Genomic DNA, 20,456 nt, shown 5'->3' with positions numbered 1-20,456 from the left:
TCACCCAATAATGTAAACTACCAATAGAACTCGCTTTGTCAACCAAAAGATAATGAAAATACTATTTAGTTTTTTATCACACAAAAATATTATGGTCAATAATATAAATTTACAGATTTAAATTTAACCATTTTTTATTGAAACCTCACCTACCGTTGATTTTAAGATATATTTAATATTAAAAAAAATAACAAAAATAATCCAGAAACCTCCCACTCCGACTCTCCCCCCCCCCCCCAACCTTCTCTCTCTCCCTTTCTTTCTATTTTAAAAATAAAAACAAAAAACCTTCATATAAACAAAGTGTATAGTCATATGCTAGTATAACAGTAATCAAAGTTGGCTAGTCGCCTTGCCACCTCCCGCTTGGATGTTCCCTTCTTCCACTTTTTTTGTTTTTTTTTTTTTTTTGCCAATTTTTCTTCTACCTTGTTGATTTTTTTGGGTCAACCTACATTTTCTTATTCTGGTTCCATTACATAATATAGTTTGATGAACACAATGATCTATTTCTCGGAATATAAGAGTTTAGTTAAGTTTAATACAACAATGTGATCCATTCTCTATACTCAAGTTAAAATCTTATTTTCAATCGTTTAAACGGATTAAATGTAATTACCAGATTGGTTATCTATCTTCTAGTCCAATATTTATTGATCGGAGACCATTTACGCAAATAATTAACTGAGTAGAAACATTATTTAATTATTCAACTCTATCAAATAAATAGATTTACATAATGTTTTCATTGTTTCATTTTAAATACTATATTATCACATAAATGACTCAACGATGGTCAATTTTGTTAATTTTCACATATAATAATGATCCTTTGTAGGAAGACTTTCTTTTTTGTTAAACATTAGATTTGTTAGATTAGATGTTAGATTATGGAACCGACAGGGTTCGAACCTACACCGTGGTGCAAGGGCAACACTTTCTCCACCACTGTGGTAGAGGACCACTTGTTGTAAGATGACTTTTAAGATAAAGAGGACAACCATCAATTTGTACAATATTATAAAATGAGAAAGAAAAAGAGAAAAAGATAATTAAACAAGTTACAAATGGAAAAATTTGGATTATATTCCTTTTCTTTGTAAAACTTATTTGACAACATTTTAATGTTAGTTACTTGCACTTTTTTTTGGGTCAGATAATCAACTTAGAAAATATACAATAAATTTATGAAAAAATTATCCATGGAATCCAGTTCAGCGTACAAAACAAGTACAATAATGGCTTGGTGTGTCTACCTCTACCATACATCACCATCTTTGATTGGTTTTTTTAGAAATCTAAAACAATGAACTTCTTTGCATGTATGTAGGAAGAAATTTTTTATTATGTCCGAAACATACGAATAGTACATTACATATCATTAATTTTTTAACACAAGTATTTACCATTTATATAGTAACACGTAGTATACTATCTCATATTTTGAGCAGACTAAAAAATCTATCGTATGCAAGAGGGTCTGGTCAACCACGTGGCAGGAAACTATTCATGATGAGGCCAATTTCCTAAGGTGCTTCCTCACACGTGCATTATGCTTACCATGTCTAAACCCTAACATGGTAGCACGTGTGTGCTTGTCATATGCCCCTCTTTCCTTAATGCATGGTTTAAACTTGATTAGTGGTTTGGTTAAATGCTAATTACTCTCTCAGACTCTCAGTTACTACGTGTGCTACTACTATTACTATACAACCTTTGTTGGTAGCTTCAAATTTATAAACGAACAAGGGGAACCAAAAAAAAATGATTACTTGGGTTTTAGGCAAACATTTTCAGACTTCCAGGTGAGTTATGTATAGTTAAAACTCTATATTACGTGGTAAAATACATAACTTGTACAAGAAAATAATTTTTCGTTGTCATACGATCTTATATGGTATTGTTGTTTGTCTGGTTCAGTTCGCTTCACCTCTAAAATCGATCGATATATCATATATATGTCTGGTTTTGTTAGATTTAGCTCATCAGTGGCAATCAATCATAGTGCAAGAAATTGGCGGGTTTACAGATTGACGAATCTAGCTAGGCCTGCATAAGCCTAACCCTTTGAGATCATTACACTTCCATCCTCCAAGACAAATATTCCACGCTTTGGAGCATGTAGGGCTGAAACCATGAACTTGCAGGAGTCTTATATATCATCGGTAAAAATATTGGCAATTATCGATGTCAAAAAAGAAGTAACATTATATGAAATAAAATAAATAAATGAAAACTAATATTTTGGGATGCTTAATGTCAAAAATATTTGTTGACATAAACGAAATTAGCCTTTAATTTCAGTGTCTTTTTCAACATATGATGTATCTGTAACTTTTAGGCCTCTTTTGATAACCTTTTTGTTTTTAGTTTCACTTTTTGTTGTAAATAAAGAGGAAAATGATGAATGGATAAAGACGTGAAGAGTGATGGTACCACACCCCCTTCTCATCCTTAATTCATTCATCCTTTAGTTACTTTCTATCTCTAATAACAAAACCTAAAAACTGAAAATAAAATGATTACCAAACGGACCCTTACTGACACACCCCAATCCTAGAATCAAGGCGCACGTCTTGATTCTAGGATTGGGGTGTGTCACTTACCCTCTACAACACAAATTGATTAATAACATGCAAATTTTGGACTCGAAGAATGCCCCAGCCACTTTATGCAACGAATTTGCAACACACACAAACACATATAATTCGTTAAGCAATACAATACGCAGGCGTCATACCATCAATATGAACAACAAAACCGCAAGACCTTTATATGAATAGAAACTAAAACATAGAAGAAAATGAAGATGTGAACTTGGCTCCTCATTTCATTTGACAAACGCAGCATACAAACAAGCATATAACTTCACCTTGAGTAGTTAGAGTAACTTGCAAGTTAGTATGCAATGTGTAATGTGCGGCTGCAAAAGAATTTGATAAACATCGAAAGAAACTAAGATCATGCAAATCAAACCACGTCCAAATGTCAATAAAAACAAAACAGTCAAACTGAGTGTACTGCATATTACTCCAGCGACATAGTAGGAAATTTTTCGGGTTCATCAACATTAATCAAAAGTGATCAATTTTATGATACTTTGATGAAAGGAGCTATGTTGATAAAGAGGTTCAGATATAATGTGCTGTAACAGAAGCAAAATTTCAAAAACAAGTTTCTACGGCTCAACCGTTGTCACCTGTTGCCACTCGCCATCTATTTCTTCCTTCCATAGTGTCACGCTGTTGTTCCCATCAGCCACAGCCAATATGTTTCCGGTCAGCGACCATGAGACCCTCCAAACAGGTGCATTGAAATCATGTAGCACCTTACCTTCCCATTGATCCCCATCCTTGCCCACAGTCCATACAATCACCTTACCATCCTGTGAGGCACTGGCAATCGTAGATTTCGGCAGTCCCAAGTTGGGCGCCCAAGCAACATCCCTGACCCAATCAACATGCATCTGAAGAGCCGGAAAGCAGTCCAGCTTCCAAACGCCATTACCAAGCTTCCACACCTTTACAGTATTATCACAGCCACCGGAACACAGCTTCTGAACAGGGTCAAGCAGACCAGAACCAACAAGAGCACCTGGGGCTGTTGAGGGAGCCCAAGAAACAGAGGTGACACCAACTGGGTGAGCTTGATCGATCCTTGAGGTATCCCAGCCACCATCCGACCTTGCAGTGAAAACTGAGATGTTCCCATCAGAAGAACCACACGCCAAACAAAGACCGAGTTCATGAGGAGCCCAAGCAATCGAGTTCACAGACGATTTGTGGTCATCAAAAACATGAGCTTGGGTCCATTCATTCTGATTACCTTCCTTCCACAGTATGACACGCCCATCATAAGAACAGGAAGCAAGTAAAGACCCGAATTTCGGATGAGCCCAAGCAACCTGCCAAACCGGCCCCTGGTGACCAGTCAGGGTTGCAAGATGCTGAGAGGACGAATTGCTCACCCCAATTATCTTAATTGTGTTGTCGGATGAAGCTGTGGCGAGGCGCTTACCATAGTAATCCATGACCACATCATGGACTGTGTCCTGGTGACCAGTCTCAACCTTTTGTGCAGGCATTTTCTCCACTCCTTTTTTAATGTTTCAACAACTTCAGATCAATAAGATCACCGAAAATTCAATAAAAATAATTATAATCTTATAAATTCTAATGGCCCCTCCAGAGAATCCCGAATCCTCCAATTACGAGATCATTAGTTTTTTTTCCTCAAAAACCCATCTGTTTGGTTGCCGAGAAAATTCGATACAATATATCAAAATGTAGAAAGAAGCAAGATGGTTTCGTGTTTTCAGCATTAACATTAACGATATCAGAAAAAAAAACAAAAACAAACAAACAAACAAACAGACAGAGCAAATACCCAAATTATGTACTCAATATAATCAGCAAAATTTCAGCACTGAGATCTCTAAGAGGAATATCACATTCATGCGAAAACACTACGCAACGGATTGGGATATCAAAAAATGCAAACCCTAATCGATTTAAGCTAATATTAAACGCAGAAATTGATTAAAATCCAATAATTCGTTACGGATTAATATAACAATCTTACAACAAAAACAAAACACCCAATCCAAAATTCTACAAGAAATGCAGTGAAAGAGCAAGGGATCTAACCTGGGGAAGCAAAGATTGGGATCCAAACGACGCAGTTTGAGAAGGAAGCGGATTGCGAATTGTATCTGCTGCTGCGAAACGAAGAAACTCGCACAGGAAGAAGACTTCTCTGTGCTTTCAGTTTCTATGCATACAACGCTTTTGCTGAAATTAGGCCCATTATTCCCCAGAAGCCCAATACCTGGAGAAGAGCGGCCCATTGGGCTTGAGAGACAGACTTGAAAAACACGCAAGGTGATATGAGTGCATGGGTGTGCCACGATATGGCCGGGGACGCCGCCGAGGAAATCGCCCCACCCTGAATCAAAAGTCATCATGGCGTTTCGCCGCCACGTCATCGATTCAGAAATCGAAGTCATGCACCCCTCGTGGGCCCCACCATTTCCTTGTCAAGGGTCATGCCTCGTCCCCTCTCCTTCCCTCCGGGCCCACGTCCAGCCCACCACCTTCATAAAGCCACTTGTGCGGCTCCTCCTCCCCCCACACAACGCTCTTTTACCATTTGACAATTGATGTCACGGGAATGTTATGTAAATATGTATATAATATAATGTGTATGTCGACAGTATTAATAGGGCAATCTGAGCATGCATGATGTGTTGGAGGAGTAAAATTTTGGAATTATCAGAATTATTATATAATAGTCTAAGAAATGTAATTTTAAACATCTTATCAATTGTATGACGAAGCATGATGTATCGGCTCGTACTTTCATACTACTAAAAAAATCTAGCGAGTTTTAACGAAAAGTTCACGGTATTGTTCATTTTAACGAAAAATCATATTTTTACACTAAAAGGTCAAACCTGATACTATTCCCTTTACCCTTTATTTTGTCCTTATCATTAAAACTCAAAGTTTTCATATTTTTTTCATTAGTTTTCCTAAAAATCTAATGTGTTGGCGATAGGGCGTTGAAGATGGAAGGGGTACATGATTGTTGTGGTCTCAAAGTCAATGTTCCGTACTCTACCTACGCCTCCAATAGTATAGTCTTTATCACTCTCCTCAACTCAATTCACTAGTTGAGGTTTGGCGGGTTATGAAATGAATCATACTTTTATAAAGGTGTAAGAAATATTTCTATCAATAAATCAAACTATAAACAACATTGACATGGAATATGACCAGATTTTTTTATCACAAAGCCAATAGAAAGATAATTCAAAATCTAGTTGATGGGGTGTTATAGATTTATCCATGCTACTTGAGTTTGAAACTCTTATTTCCCCTAATTATAGTAACAGTTTCGAATCCTCTCTCTCTTTTTAATAATAATAATTTAAAAAATTATAAATATAATACAAAATCTAACCTTATAATCATATCCAACCAAACAGAAAGATAACGTTCACAAGAACAAAGCTTTGAATCTCCATCTAATAAACTTGCAAAAAATGACATTCATTCGACAAGTAAGCATTGTTATGAGACATCAAAAAAAAGATGTCCTCATAGCAATTTGCCATGCAAATTGATAACAAAACCAGAAATAGCAAATAATAATAAAATAATATAAAATGACACAAATTAAACTTCTAGAAGTACGATTCCTCATCATTGGTAGTATTGGGTTTTCAAGCATATTATTCGAATTAATTAATTTAAATAATTAAATGCGTAGCGAAAAATAATAAATAAAATACAATATGTTCTTCCAATTATATATCCAGTTGGTCGTAATTGATAACGTAACAAAGTAAGAAGCTGAAGAGATTAACTTACTTGAATCTCTATCCATGTACATGCCGTATGATTGGATCATCCTGATACTTGCAATCTTCCTCTTCATAATTGATCACGCGAAGCTCTCTAAGTGTGAGCTTCTAAGAGTATCCACACCGATAGATCTACCAACAGATGATGGAGTTATTGATTTAAATGTGCTAGCAATACCTCTCACTTAGATCACTATAGAATGGACAACACTAGATGTTTTAGCTTATGATTTTTTCTCTCCTTTCTCTAAGGGGCAAAAATGAACGATCGTAACTTATGAGAGAAAACACAAAGTATTTTTAGAGACTCATTGCTTCTTTATGCCGCACCTTTCATAGGGTTTTGAAGTCATGGCCTTGACCTATGCGCCTAGCCTAATTTAACTTGCCAGCTGGGGGTTGTGACTTAGACCCCTTTTAAATTAAAAAAAAAGTCCAAAGCTATTTTAATTTTAATACCATGTTTAATAGGCCCAAATAATTAATCCAACATTCTTAACAATTAATTATATCTTACCATAAACCATATAACGTCACTATAACTTATCATATATCTGTGACTTCTTAGGTTCTAACTAAAGCAGATAGTGAAACTAATTAATGAACTAATTTAGGTTACTATAATTTATCATATGTGTGCGACCTCTTAGGTTCTAACTAAAGCTGACAACGAAATTAATTAAGGAATTAATTTAATTTCACAAACCGTGAGTGACACCTAGCAGCATGCGCATGATTACCCAAATTAGTAGAAGTATACGTGAACTAATCATGATACTCTTGTTGGAGATATGCCTTGAAAGTCAATCTTTGGAAGAAACCTTGCAGGACAATGTCTGTATGTATAGATAACTCTAATATAGCAAAAGGCAAAGTCACTCATTAGAACTATCTCAATAAATGATATACGTCCAAAATAGTGAATCCATGGACAATGGATCGATGGAAGAAGTAATCTAATGATGATAGACTACAAAGACATTATTCACACAACCAAAATATCCAAAAGGTTCCTGTTCATAGGATTGTCAAAGGGAGACTGACAATACATAGACCAATACATACAATGTTCCCTTCAAATAGGAAGGATGGAAAGTCTCAAGTCATTCGTGTAGTGACACTAAGACAATATGTAGGTGATTATTAAGGGAATGAGTTCACTGAACACAATCAAACGAGAGTACTTGTATGGAGGTTTACTCATATGTCAAGCAAGTAACTCTACTGGTTGGAATAATGTAAGTAGTCCTTTGACATGAGACGTCATAGTTGTCTTGGAGATACGTAATTGATCATTTGATAATGAGACATGACCACATCTCATCTTGGATGTGTTCTATGCATTGTTGGGGTCAGTGATTTATTCTCATAGACATGTGAATGATCAACAAATGATCTCTAATCCTCGTTATGAGAGGAATAATACTATAATATATGATTCGGGAATCTTCGGCCGAAGTATCAAGCGTAATGATGAAAGGCATTCTCATACAACTCAATTGAATTATATGACATAGTTTAATCACATTAGGGGTTTGACATAAAGTATCCATACCCCAGTAATGTGATTGAGAGTATTGATTTAGAGAATGATCAAATTACATTGTAATTCCAATTGAATAGGTTCTCCGACCAAATTCTACATTAGTTTGGGTAGCCATGATATATGGTTAGATGTCACTCATGGCTTATGGGTCCTTCTTGATGATTGAATAAGTAGTCATCAAAGAAGAATGAGAATTAAAAGTAAGTTTTAATTCACTCAATGATTGGATAAATACTAATCAATTGGATTGCTACCAATCACCTCACTGCCTAGCCAATTAGAACCTAAAATGATTGTACATTGATACACTCTTGTGGTGAGACAACTAAAGGATGATGGAATTAATTAATTGGATTAATTAAGTGCTATGATTAATTAGACAGTCTAAATAAATCATAGAAGCGATGAAAGATTGTTTCGGGCTTAAAGAAAAGTTAGGGTTCATTCAGGCCCAAGCCCATTGGATCTTTTTATTCAATCATAGGATGACTTGAAATGATAAAAATCCAAAGTCCAAACCAACATTAAATGGCTGGCCAAAGATGAGGAAAGAAGAGAGAGAAAGAGTCAAATAGTTGACTTACTTTTTTTACCTTTATAAAGGGAGTTTAATGAAAAAGTTTTATTAGGGCTTTTGTGTGTTCTTTTCAACAAGAGAAAAATAAGTCTCTCTCTACACACACACATAGATGGCCACCAAAAGGAGAAAATAGCTAATCATCTCTTCTCCTTTTAGTTATTCTAACATCCATCTCATTACACTAGTAGGTGTGGATCTTTATAGGTCTTCTACCTTGGAGACTAGAGGAGAATCAAGGGAGTTCCAAACCTATCAAGGTGGAGGAAGCAAGGAGGGAGGCTAGGCTCAAGAACCTCCAAGAAGAGAGGTATTAGAGGTGGTCACTTATTGGACTCAAGTTAAGGTCCAAAGGTAAAACACATTTATCCTTGAACTTGTTTTCAATAAGTTTCTTAGATGCACTAAATATGAATCTATGCTTCTTGAAGGGGATTTGCATGACTATAGTTTTGATAATTTTCTTCCGTTGCGTATGTATGTTAATTTTGAATTGAATATGCATGCTAGTCACTAGCAATCCCACTTAAATCTCAATATTTCCCTTCAACTTTTTCGAATCTTGATTGTAGTTACAATGCAATTTGATTACTCTAACATCCATATCCTAATGAAGATTTATGTGATATGAATTTATGTCAAATCACATGTGGTAATCTATGATCACCATGATGCATCTCACGTTGAAGTAGTTCTTTCAAACATAACTTGATCAACAAGTATTTCAACCGAAGATTTTTTAAATGGATCTTCAATGGCTTTGATGAATATCTCCTTCTATTGAACAATTACCAGAAGGTGATAGACTCCTTACTGCGCATTCATGTTTCTTCATACTCATACATATGAACCCAAGTATCACAATATTAGACCATACGAGACAATGATGGATTTGAGGTGAAATCAATGTTCATATTTACAAGTATAAGACACCTATAATGCCTTAGGTCTGACAACTATTTGCATACTACAATTAGAAGCTTTGTAACAATTGACATATGGTAAGCTTCATACGTTTAAGCCTTAGGTCTGACAACTATTTGCATACTACAATTAGAAGCTTTGTAACAATTGACATATGGTAAGCTTCATACGTTTAAGCTTCTTGTATGTCAGTGTTCAATGAACTTGTCCAACGGACAAGCACGTGTGTATCCACTAGGTGACCAACACTCGTAGCACGAGACCATGCTAAACTTTATGTGATGCACATCAACCTTTTTGGATAGTCAATGTCCAGTTGATAGGAGCATATTTATGCGACTTTGTTATCTTATTTCTTTGCATTTACTTAGTTAATTTCCATTTATTTTGGTAATTTAAGTTATTTTCATATTATTGTAGGTCCAGTTGGTAAAGATGACAATAAATAGCTAAATGGAGCAATTTGGAGCAGTTTTGGACTATGATTGGATAGCATGCGTGGATAGCATATGGGGTGGACTTTTTTGGTGTTTAAATGGTGTTAGACATGTGCTAAACTCTGGAGAAATTAAAGTTGAGGCTTCGAAGACTAGGAATTACACAAGAAAGATGAATCCTAGTTGGACAGGAACATTATCTTATCCTATCTTATCCAACATTATCTTATCATATCTCTAGCTGCAAAGAGGAATCCTAATCACATTTCAACATTTTCTACCTGATTCTTAGAGTTCTAAAATAATTTAAAACATCAAAACCCTTTCCTCTTTGGATTTAGCCGTCCCTCTATATATATATGAAATTCCTGCAGCGATTTAGGGTGTGTTGGAATTTTCAAAGTTCTTTCTTTCTTTGTTTCAAGTTTAAATGTTTATTTTAGATTGCTTTTAAGTTATGATGAACATGTGTAACTAAGTTTCTTTTTAGTTAGAGGAGAATTCGAAGCCATGATCATATGTTTTACATAAATTGATAACATCCAGTTATTGTTTAATAAAACATGAATGCGATTTACTTATCTGCTTTATAGAGAACTTATTCTTGTACGTTTATTAAGGATGCATACTTAGTTTGCATGCAAGGATTTGATGCTAGAATATAAGGGAATTTTACCTAATTGTTATGAACTTATATTTGTAAGTAGTAAATGTCACTAGTCATGATTGAGTTAAGTAAATTCTTAGCATAATTATCATGCTTTTCATTGTTACGAATGCTTTGTCAAGGCTTATGATTTTCACAAAACGTAATGATCTTTGAGATGTATCTTTATCATGCCTTTCATATTTAGGGAACTTGAGAAGAATAATTTGGTTGCGTCTCTGAGTCCAATTCAATGAATTTAGGAAAATATGAGGGTTAATTAGTGCTACTCATGATTAATTTGGGGCATTGTCATTCATGGTTTATAGAAAGAATAATTGGAAATCGATTTGTATGCATATGATTCATGTGTGCCTTTAGCTATCATTTCATCCATATTTCATTCACAACTTAATTTACTTGCTGCCATTTACTTTTGTTTTAATTAAATTTGTCCAAAATTCCCCCAGTAATTGTTTTAATGTTAGTTTAACTTATTTGTTAGTTTTATAAGTTTAATTTGTGTTGATTAGCATTCCTTCTAATCCCCAGAATAGAACAATCCCTACTTACTTGTTCTACAATTGCATAATTTATAGGGTTTAATTTGTGTGTTAGTTTCTACCACATCATCAGTTGACTTTCCAAATGGCTAGGAACTTCATTTAAGGACTAGGTGACTATAGAATACAAGTTTCTTTGCTATAACATCGTTTAGGACATTACTTCCATACCGTAAAATCCTATAGACTCATTCACAATATATTTCTTTAATATAAAGCCAAGTTCATGAATGAATAAATCCTGCCCATTTATTTATTAATTAATATAGGGTTGGTTACCCAATATTAGGGCACAACTCTAACAGGAAGACCTGCACCTAACCAACATGCATGAATGATAAGTTCACAAAGACTAAACCTTACAAGCCAGACTCAACATCATCAAGACACACAAGATAAATATTGTACCATCAACTAAAGTCCCTGCAAAGACAAACAACAAAAACAAGTGACTATGAATTCCTTTAAACCAGCAAACACCGTCACCTAATAATCTTGCAATAATTGTAAAAAAATTATGCTATGTGTACCTCTAGCAAACGTCAAGCTTCCTCCTCATAGTTGTTTGCCTAACGCACCAACTACATAACCACGACCTCATATTTTAACAACAATCGTCGCTCTAAGATCAATTGTTAAACAATAAGTCTTAACCGCTACAAAAGGCTATTCACATTAAAAGGAGTGAGCGATTACTACAAAAAACATGAAGATGAAGAGAAGAAATAGATCAAGAAAGATAATTTCCAACCTTACTACTGACCTTAATCTTTGGATTTAGGGCTGGTTTGGTATTAATGTGCTTTGAAAAATAAAAAAAAACTGTTTCTGCTGTGTTGTGCTGTGAGAATAAACAGTTGTGAAATAAAGCAGCAAAGTATTTGGTAAACTTTTTTGTAAAAGTGCTTATGGAAAAAAAAAGTAGTATGATAATATTTGGTAAACTTTTATGTAAAACAACTGTAACTGTGTGAAATAACAAAAAAGGTATAATACTAAATGTGCTATTAATTTAATTTTCTTAAAAAATAAAGGTGAATTACTAAATATACTTTATTTTTAAAAGAAAAATATTTATAAACTTTATCTTAAATATTAATTAGTATGACAAACTTCAATTGAAATATTTTATACTGAATAACTAGGATTCATTAGTACAATATTGTTAATATACTTGAAAGTAGTTTAATTAGATGCATTCATCGAACTTGCTGTTATTCTATTTCTTAATGCTTCTATCTCATGTGATCCTTCAACTTGATAATTTTGGTATTCTTCATCAAACCAGTCTATTACACCTTAATGCAGTACTTCGATTTGGCAATGCAATCACGCAAAATCGTGCAACCGAAATATATCTATGACAGATAAAAAAGGGTCGGGAAGAAAAAGGAGAAAGAAATGGACGCAGAAAAGGTAGTGAAAATTTAATATCCCGAAAACCAGCAGACATTTAAACGAAAATGATCCATTTCAGAATCATAACAAAGTATACATGATAGTGAATTTAATATCCAGAAAACCAACAAAAACATCCTAAAGACAAGAAAGTGAAGAACTTAAACGATGGCATTGGCAGTGTTGGAAATGTGCCCTAAAACCAATCATATGATGATACTTTACGGACATTTCACATGTTAAACTAATCTAGTTTAATATCAAGGGCAAAGATTATTGTTTGAGCCGTCTCATATAAATGTTATACGCTTAAACGATAAGTCCAAGGAATATGTGATTGGGAGAATGCGATCTAAAGAAGTTAGATTCATGAGACCATTCTTTCGTAGACACTTCCTAAACGTTCCTGATCATAGGATTGCCAATTGGGCATTGACAGTCCGTTAAGATCAGTACGTGTTGTGTCTTCTCTCAGGGAGAGTGACTAGTCTCGAGTCATTGGTGTGTGTGACACCAAGACAAGTACGTAGGTGCTCAATAAGGAATGAGTTCACTGAACACGATCAACGAAGAGTTCTCATACTCATGTCACATGAGAACTCATGGTTGGGATAATGCAAAGTAGTCATTTGACTTGAGGCATCATAGTTGTCTTGTAGTTAAGTCCTTGATCTTTGATTATGTCAAAGTCACTCAATTCGAGGGTGTCCACGACATCGTCGGGGTTAAGCCACTTAGCCATGGAGGCAAGTGAATGCGCAACAAGGGATCTCTAACCTTCAAACCGTTTGGGGGAGAATACTCTATGATATGATTAAAAATCTCTGGCCAGAGTATGAATGAGATTTAGGAAGTCGTTCCAAATCACATTCAAGGTAATCATATAAGCACATGAATCACATTGGATAGTAGACATGAATAAACTATCAAACCAAACAATGTGGTTAAGAGTATTGTATTAGAGAAATACCGTATTGCATTTGTAATCCTAAACTTAATAGGTTCTCCACCTCTTCTAATTAGCTTGGGTAACCATGATATGCTGCTAGGTGTCACTCATGATTTGTGGAAGCCCTAAACGTGTATAATCACTAAAGGGAGAATTGAAAGTAAGTTTCAATTCACAATCGATTTGAAATGGTTTTAATCGCCCACTGCCTCGCTAAAAGGAACCTAATGGATCGTACACCGTGTAAGGTGGAGATTGAAGAAACAATGGAGATGAGTAAGAATAATTAAATGGTTTAATTATTTATGGCAAGGATTAATTAATATGTTAATTAATCAAACGAATAAGTTCGTTAAAGACCTCGGGATAGTTTTGGGCCTCAAGGCCCAATGGGCTTCGAACGTCAAGCCCATTGACTTAAGTTGTATGACAACTTAATGACAAATAATTCACAAAGGCCTTAAAAGCCCAACGAAACCCTATGGCCGGCCATTTTGTTAAAGGAGTGGGTTTTGGACTTAATTACAAGTTTGCCACTCCAATGAATTAAGGTATAACTATGACTTTATAGCCAAAATTCATTTAGGGTTTTCTTTTGGGGAAAGGATGAGAACATAAGCTCTCCTTTCTCTCTAAAGTGGCCGGCCTCCTTGGAGGATTTAGCTAGCAATCCTACTACTCCAAGGTCACTCATTTCTTCTCCAATCTAACGTTGGTGAAGAGACTTAGAGGTTCTCAATTTTGGGAACTTGGAGAACCATTTCATCCATCCAAATCCATAGATCTAAGATGCAAGGAATGAAGACCCTCTTTTTGGGTGATTAGCCTTTGCTTATGCAAAATAATTTCTCAACTAACAAATGTTGTTTTAAGTTGAGTCAAGGTTCACCAATCTACTAGGCTTTGAATTTCATGGTTAATGTTTTGTTTTTTGAGTGCATGCAAGCATGATTCCGCCTTTTAATTGTTAATTGCATGCTATAGATGTTGCTCAAATGAACATGTTTTTCACAATATTTCCTTCAGACAGCACTTGCAAGTCTAGCCCATAGATTTTCACAATCCTTTCTAATAGGTCAGATGATTGCAGACCCTACAACAATACCAAAAAAATATGAGTTAGTATTCAGTACAATGAGTGCAAGTGAAATGAAGAACATTATCAAGATGATGGTCCTACAACGTTAAAAATTAACAAAAGTAATGTCAGATGACGTAATTGCATTACAGGCAGACAAGTAATTTCAACGAAGATGTTATAGAATCTCAACACACCTTTCATTTCACCCTTCAAAATCACAATAACACCAGCATTATCTGCATCACAAGAACAATCATGGTCAGAAACCTTGAGAAGCAGAACCATTTCATCACCATAAGAGCAGATCTTAAACTAAAAGCACTCCGAGATACTTCAAATTTCAAAAAATGAGCTAAACTAATACTGCAACACATAATATTTACAACCTTTTTCCTAAATTCTCTACATTGTCAGAACAAAAAATGTTCAGCTTAATGACAAATTAATACGGAAAAAAAAACACCGTATGTTAACAAAAAGTATATAATTAATCAGAGTGACCATCCTAAACAACCATTCAAATTCGAAAATCCCCAATTGCCCACAACTAGTCCCCAAACAATATTAAAAAACAAGGTGATGTAGGAGAACCTAGAATTACAAAGTCCAACTAATAAAATCAAACTAACTCTAGAACCTGACATCCCGAAAACTTCCACATTTGCTACAAGCATTGATTTCAATCTAACTCAAAACCAATCAAACACTTTTGCTTCCTCTAAACATGTTCATATCATCACAAAGGAACATAATATATTCAATAAAAAACACAATTAACAACCTTCAAATTACACGAAAGCACCATCCTTTCGGGGGTTTTTTTTTCTCTAAACATATTCATATCAAGAACATAATTTATCCAATATAAACACAATTAACTACCTTCAAAGTACATGAAAACACCGTCCTTTCGGCCCCACGGCTTGAGCTGGCGGACAATGATGGCTGGCAAGACCTTCTTTCGAAGGTCGGGCTTGCCCTTCTTGACAGTAGCCATGACCATGTTGCCAACACACGCAGAAGGAAGGTGGTTAAAGCGACCCTTGATTCCCTTCACTGAGATGATGTAAAGGTTCTTGGCACTGGTGTTGTCGGTGTAGTTCACAGTGGCGGCCACCGACAGACCTAGTGACATCCAAAACTTGTTTTCGGCAAACCCTCCACGCCCTGCAATTTAAACGAATTGAAAATTAAACAAATTAATTAACTTATAACATGGAATAGAAAAATCCATCAAGTTCTGATTGGTTGCTGAGAAAATTTTGGATCAGAAAGCAAGAAAGTTTTAATCTTTGAAAGACCCAGAAATACTAAAATGAAAGAGAGAGAGAGAGAGAGAGAGAGAGAGAGAGAGAGAAACCTCGTTTGAACATAGCTGCACTAGAGAGGCTTCAGATCTCAAGAATGAGAAGTGTGCTGTGAGATTGCCGCAATTAGGGAGATGTATTGTTCATGAAGAAAAGTTGTCCCTTTTAACTCTACAATTTTAAAGGAATTAGAAGTGATATCTATTGTTCATGAGTAACCTTCAACTCGGACAAAATAATAAAGTTGTCATCTATTTCTTTTTTAAAATGCCATAATATAGTGAATATTCATGCCAAATTCTCCCTAACAAGTAACAAATGAGGCCTTTTAGAGTTGCAATTCACTCATTAAAAAAGTAATCACACATTCTTCTTATCGTAAAAGTAAATGTAGACATGATCACTTCTTTAAAGATGTTCTCATCTCATCAGTACTATTATGTTCTTACGAGTAATGCTAAAAACACAATCCTCTACGTACCTAATAATCATATATAACAATAAAAATGTAAAATATCAGTGTCCAACCCTCCACCCCCAACCACATTCACCAAATTGTTATGAATCTTATGATGTGAGACTGTATTATATTAACCAACCTCTAGCATTCTATGTGTTTGGACTATTTAAAGGGGATTTTCTTGAGTGGTCCAGAGCATTCATATTTTAAATGTTTTAAGTGTTATATCTTTGTTTAATAATATAAAAATCAAGATCCAATGGTTAAAACATTTAAAGTGTCGTTACTCTGGAGCACTCAATGGCATCATCCTACCATCTTTTGTGACTGATTCTAATCCTAACCTGAACCTTTCTTGGAAAAGTTGCCTAAGGTAAGCCATGCTAACCCCTTACGTTAATTTTATTTGCCATCACTAGCCTTCACTCTACTGGACTGAACTAAGGGTTAATGTAGTCCTGCATTTGTTACCCATATGGACTAGCTTTAATATTATTAGTGACTTGCCTTGACTAAAGACCTCGCTAGATGATCTTAGCTTAAGCCTTTAAAAAACATAGGACTGCTAATGTCACACCCCGATCTCGAGATACGTCCAGTATCGACATGTGACATCAGAAAGTACCTGTGTATCTATTTAACTATTATGCTTCACTTCTGAGGCATGACCAAAATAAACCAATGGTTTAACAATGCAATAACCATTTCTTTTATTTGATGGCTACATTTAACCTCTGTGTTAGATTGCCTATATATCCTAAGATGAGATGAAGCCATTTATAGTTCACCCTTTTTTCAAACTCCAACATTTCTCAAGGCATTAGCTGACAAGAAACATAGAATTCCCAACAACTCCCAACATGCGTGATATACCAATATGTTATTTCATCATTCACATACACGTTTTCCATCAACAAAGCCACAATCAACAACATATAGCATTTCCATAAGCCCACATTAGACAACATTAATCTTTAACTACATTGATCAACCAATCAAATAAAAAATCATTCATAAAACCATACTTTATAAACCATAAATAAAAGAGCTAGAAATCTTGAAGTAATCACACAGACAACCATTGTTTTTTCTAAATCGGTTCACAAAGATTCTCAAATCTTTTGTTCACAATCATGCTGAAAACTAGGGGCAAGAGTGACACAGTTCGACGAATGCCTATAATTCCTATGTTTCCATATTTGACTGACTTAAAATTACTGTAAAGATTTCTAGGGATGTAGTTCTAGACCAACCCAATAGAATCAAATGGAGATAGGGATTCCAGACCATTCAATGGAATCTAAACGAAGTAGGGTACCAGACCATTCAACGAAACTTCAACAAGACACAATTTCGGACCACTCAATGAAATTGACACGGGAAGGGATTTCGGACCACTCAAAAGAATTCAAACAAAACACAATTCTGGACTACTTAATGAAATCAAATAGGGAGGGGGATTCCAGACTACTCAACGAAATCAAACGAACATAGGGTTCTGGACCACTTAATGGAACCAAATAGGGAAAAGGAAACCATTCAACGAAATTTATCTCTAGAATGCGTTTGGTCCCAATACGGATTAACCAAGCATGACCATACGCAACCATCCGATAGTGTGGTCCCCCAATGCAGACTAACCAAGCAGAACCACATATGGACATAATGTGACCAGGTAGGTAGTGACCCCTCACTGCGGATTAACTAGGTTAAGGCCACCCCTAAAATGCATATATTCCCACAATGTTGATTAAAGTAGGACCATGTGCAAGCATCAAGTAGTGTGGATCCCCAATATGGATACCAGACGGGACCACCTATGAAAGTAATGTAACTAGGTAAACAGTGACCCCTTAATGCGAATTAACCAAGTGGAGTCATCTTTAGAGTGCTTATGGTCACAAAAGTTAACCATTGGTTAATGTGGTTAACAGTAGGGTCCATAACCCTACACAATCTAATTCAAAAGATCCGCATATTGGATTTCAATCCATAAATTCTTATGGTCCTCAAATAATACGCATAACATACTATAATTTTGTGACAATCCAACAATCGGATCTTCATTTACTACAGAGGCCACGCGGTAAACCTTTACGAAAATAGGGTTAAACAGTCAAATCTCGTCAAACGGATGTCAAAACTAGATTCAGAATATAGAAATTAGCCTAAGTAGACAACGTGGGTCATCAAGCCTACAAGTGGTAGTTGACAGTCTCGACTCACTAGTTTTTTAGACTAACGTCATTATGGCTCAAATTATACCAGATTATAGATCATGAAGATGCAAATAAGATTTATACATGTGTCGGAACGTGAAGATGGCTGGAGGATGGCGAAATTCGTTAAAAAGTCTCGAATGGCTAGAACTTTTGGGATGAGATGTTAAATGGTAGTGCTGATGGACGGAATCTTGAACAGTAACGGTGTAATCGTCAGAATTTTGAACTTTCAAGCCTCCGATCCGTCATGTACGTCGATCAACCGAGGTGAACCTCAAGTGATTATTGATTTAGATGTTGAGAGAAGTCGCGCCCAAGTGGTGGCGTTGACTTCAACAACTAGAAAATGTCAAACTTGGCATCGAAAAAGTTGCCAAGTAACCGGGTCTTGTCCTTCACTCGGTTCACCAAGTTAGGACTTTCATCATAGTTAACATTCCAAAAATATTTGATTCCCCCAATGGATTAGGTTGGGTTGCTATATATAGAAAGCGGGAGATTACTATTTTGCTCATGCCTTTGGAAGCTCGTAATTCATTTGTTACAATTTTGTTTCGCGAATGGTTTTTGCCTACGCTATCGTAGGATCGAACTTAATCTAGAATACTAAAAGTGACCCTAAAAGGTCTATTGATTTTTTTAATGACTAATTAGAAAAAATCAAACTTTACAACTAAGTAATCAAAACTCCAAGTTAAAGGAAAATATATCAATTTCTCAAAAACGAATATAATTTATTGAATACTTGAATCGGTGGATGGGATTTCACAGCTAAGACCTTCACTTTGTCTACTTTGTATGCTTTTCTCTCTGTCTCTTGCTCTCTCTCTCCCTTGCTCTATCTATTTGCATCAACAGCCTCACCCACCGCCTAAATCTCAAAATCTGTTTACTACTCACTCATGGGTCGGCTCGATCTGAGGCTTAGATTGATGTAGGCGCCACCCCACACCTCTTCTCCCATAATTTTAGCCTTAACATGGGTTATGGCTTAGAGGAATTTGTTGCATATAATGCAGCTGTGAATTGCCTCAAGATTGGTAGAAAATTTTCTAGAGTTCTTGTCATAGGCAGAGATTATCACAAGGTCAAATTTCTAGGCCATTGGAAAATTAAGCATGTGGTACAATTAGGCTTCCCTTGTGAGGTCAATATTAATCATGCTGCACATTTTCCAGAGATTAGGCATGTAATATATTTAGGATGCGTTTGTTTAGCTTCCTTAACTTTCACTGGATTAGACTAGATTAGACTGGACTATAGTGTAATGTTTGTTAGATATTGGGATTATGTTTAATGAGACTAAAGGGGACTCGTGTGGACTAATAGGCTCGCTAGAAGTTCTTAGCAAGAGCCCTCGAAAAGGAGGAGACTAGCTAAAACTGTATTCCTTCTCTACTATCTTCTGTCTCTTCCTCCTCCAACAAGACCCATATAATTGCACCACCTCCGACCGTTGTGGGCATAGATCGCCGCTGATGATCTCCATTCAAACCCGAATCACAAGATCTTTGTGAACCCAATGGTGGGTAAGGATAAAATATTAATAGAGATATAGATAAATTAATATAATATTATTAGAATTTATTAATTATCTTGCTTTTTAATCCGACACTGCACCAAATGTTTCTCTAAGTTAGTCTAGCTTAGTCTATTCTAAGGCAATCCAACTTAGTCATTAAAGCTAGTCTAGTCTAAGATAGTCCGATACAATAAACGCACCCTTAAGTTATGGTGGTTGATAGCAAAGAGAAAACAAAATTGGAGGTGGGCTCCAAAGATCTTGTAGGTTTGAACGAGACAAAAGGTTTAAACGAGGATGAGCTTTTGTGGAAGGTGATGAGAGGGGTTGTCGCTAACTAGTATGTCGACAAGAGCAATTCTAGACAGTGTGAAGAAGAGAAAGAAAAGGAAAGGACATGTAGAGAGGGAAGAGAGAGTGAGTCGGACAAAAAAATGTGGATTAATATCAATACATGTTA

At 35.6% G+C, this 20,456-nt stretch overlaps 2 protein-coding genes across 3 annotated transcripts; both read right to left on the bottom strand.

The window, feature by feature from the left end:
• Positions 1-2,964: 2,964 nt before the first annotated feature.
• LOC103454848 (protein transport protein SEC13 homolog B-like) lies at positions 2,965-4,991 on the bottom strand. 2 transcript variants are annotated; one of them, XM_017322540.3, is made up of 2 exons: positions 4,647-4,991; positions 2,965-4,095 (listed from the first exon to the last, which is right to left on the bottom strand). In XM_017322540.3, the coding sequence occupies exon 2, from the start codon at positions 4,082-4,084 to the stop codon at positions 3,179-3,181; it is 906 nt and encodes a 301-aa protein (XP_017178029.1). In that variant the 5' UTR covers positions 4,085-4,095; positions 4,647-4,991; the 3' UTR covers positions 2,965-3,178. The 2 variants fall into 2 exon arrangements, with proteins under 2 accessions (XP_017178029.1, XP_017178030.1); XM_017322541.3 differs by having other exon boundaries at positions 2,965-4,115; positions 4,647-4,758.
• Positions 4,992-14,480: 9,489 nt separating this feature from the next.
• LOC103454927 (large ribosomal subunit protein uL14x/uL14z/uL14y-like) lies at positions 14,481-15,620 on the bottom strand. Its single transcript, XM_017337487.3, has 3 exons — positions 15,368-15,620; positions 14,680-14,721; positions 14,481-14,497 (listed from the first exon to the last, which is right to left on the bottom strand). The coding sequence occupies exons 1-3, from the start codon at positions 15,618-15,620 to the stop codon at positions 14,481-14,483; spliced, it is 312 nt and encodes a 103-aa protein (XP_017192976.1).
• Between the last annotated feature and the right edge of the window lie 4,836 nt (positions 15,621-20,456).

Source organism: Malus domestica, chromosome 17 (assembly GCF_042453785.1).
Source record: "Malus domestica chromosome 17, GDT2T_hap1".
Lineage (NCBI taxonomy): Eukaryota > Viridiplantae > Streptophyta > Magnoliopsida > Rosales > Rosaceae > Malus > Malus domestica.
This window is presented reverse-complemented; position numbering and strand designations above follow the sequence as displayed.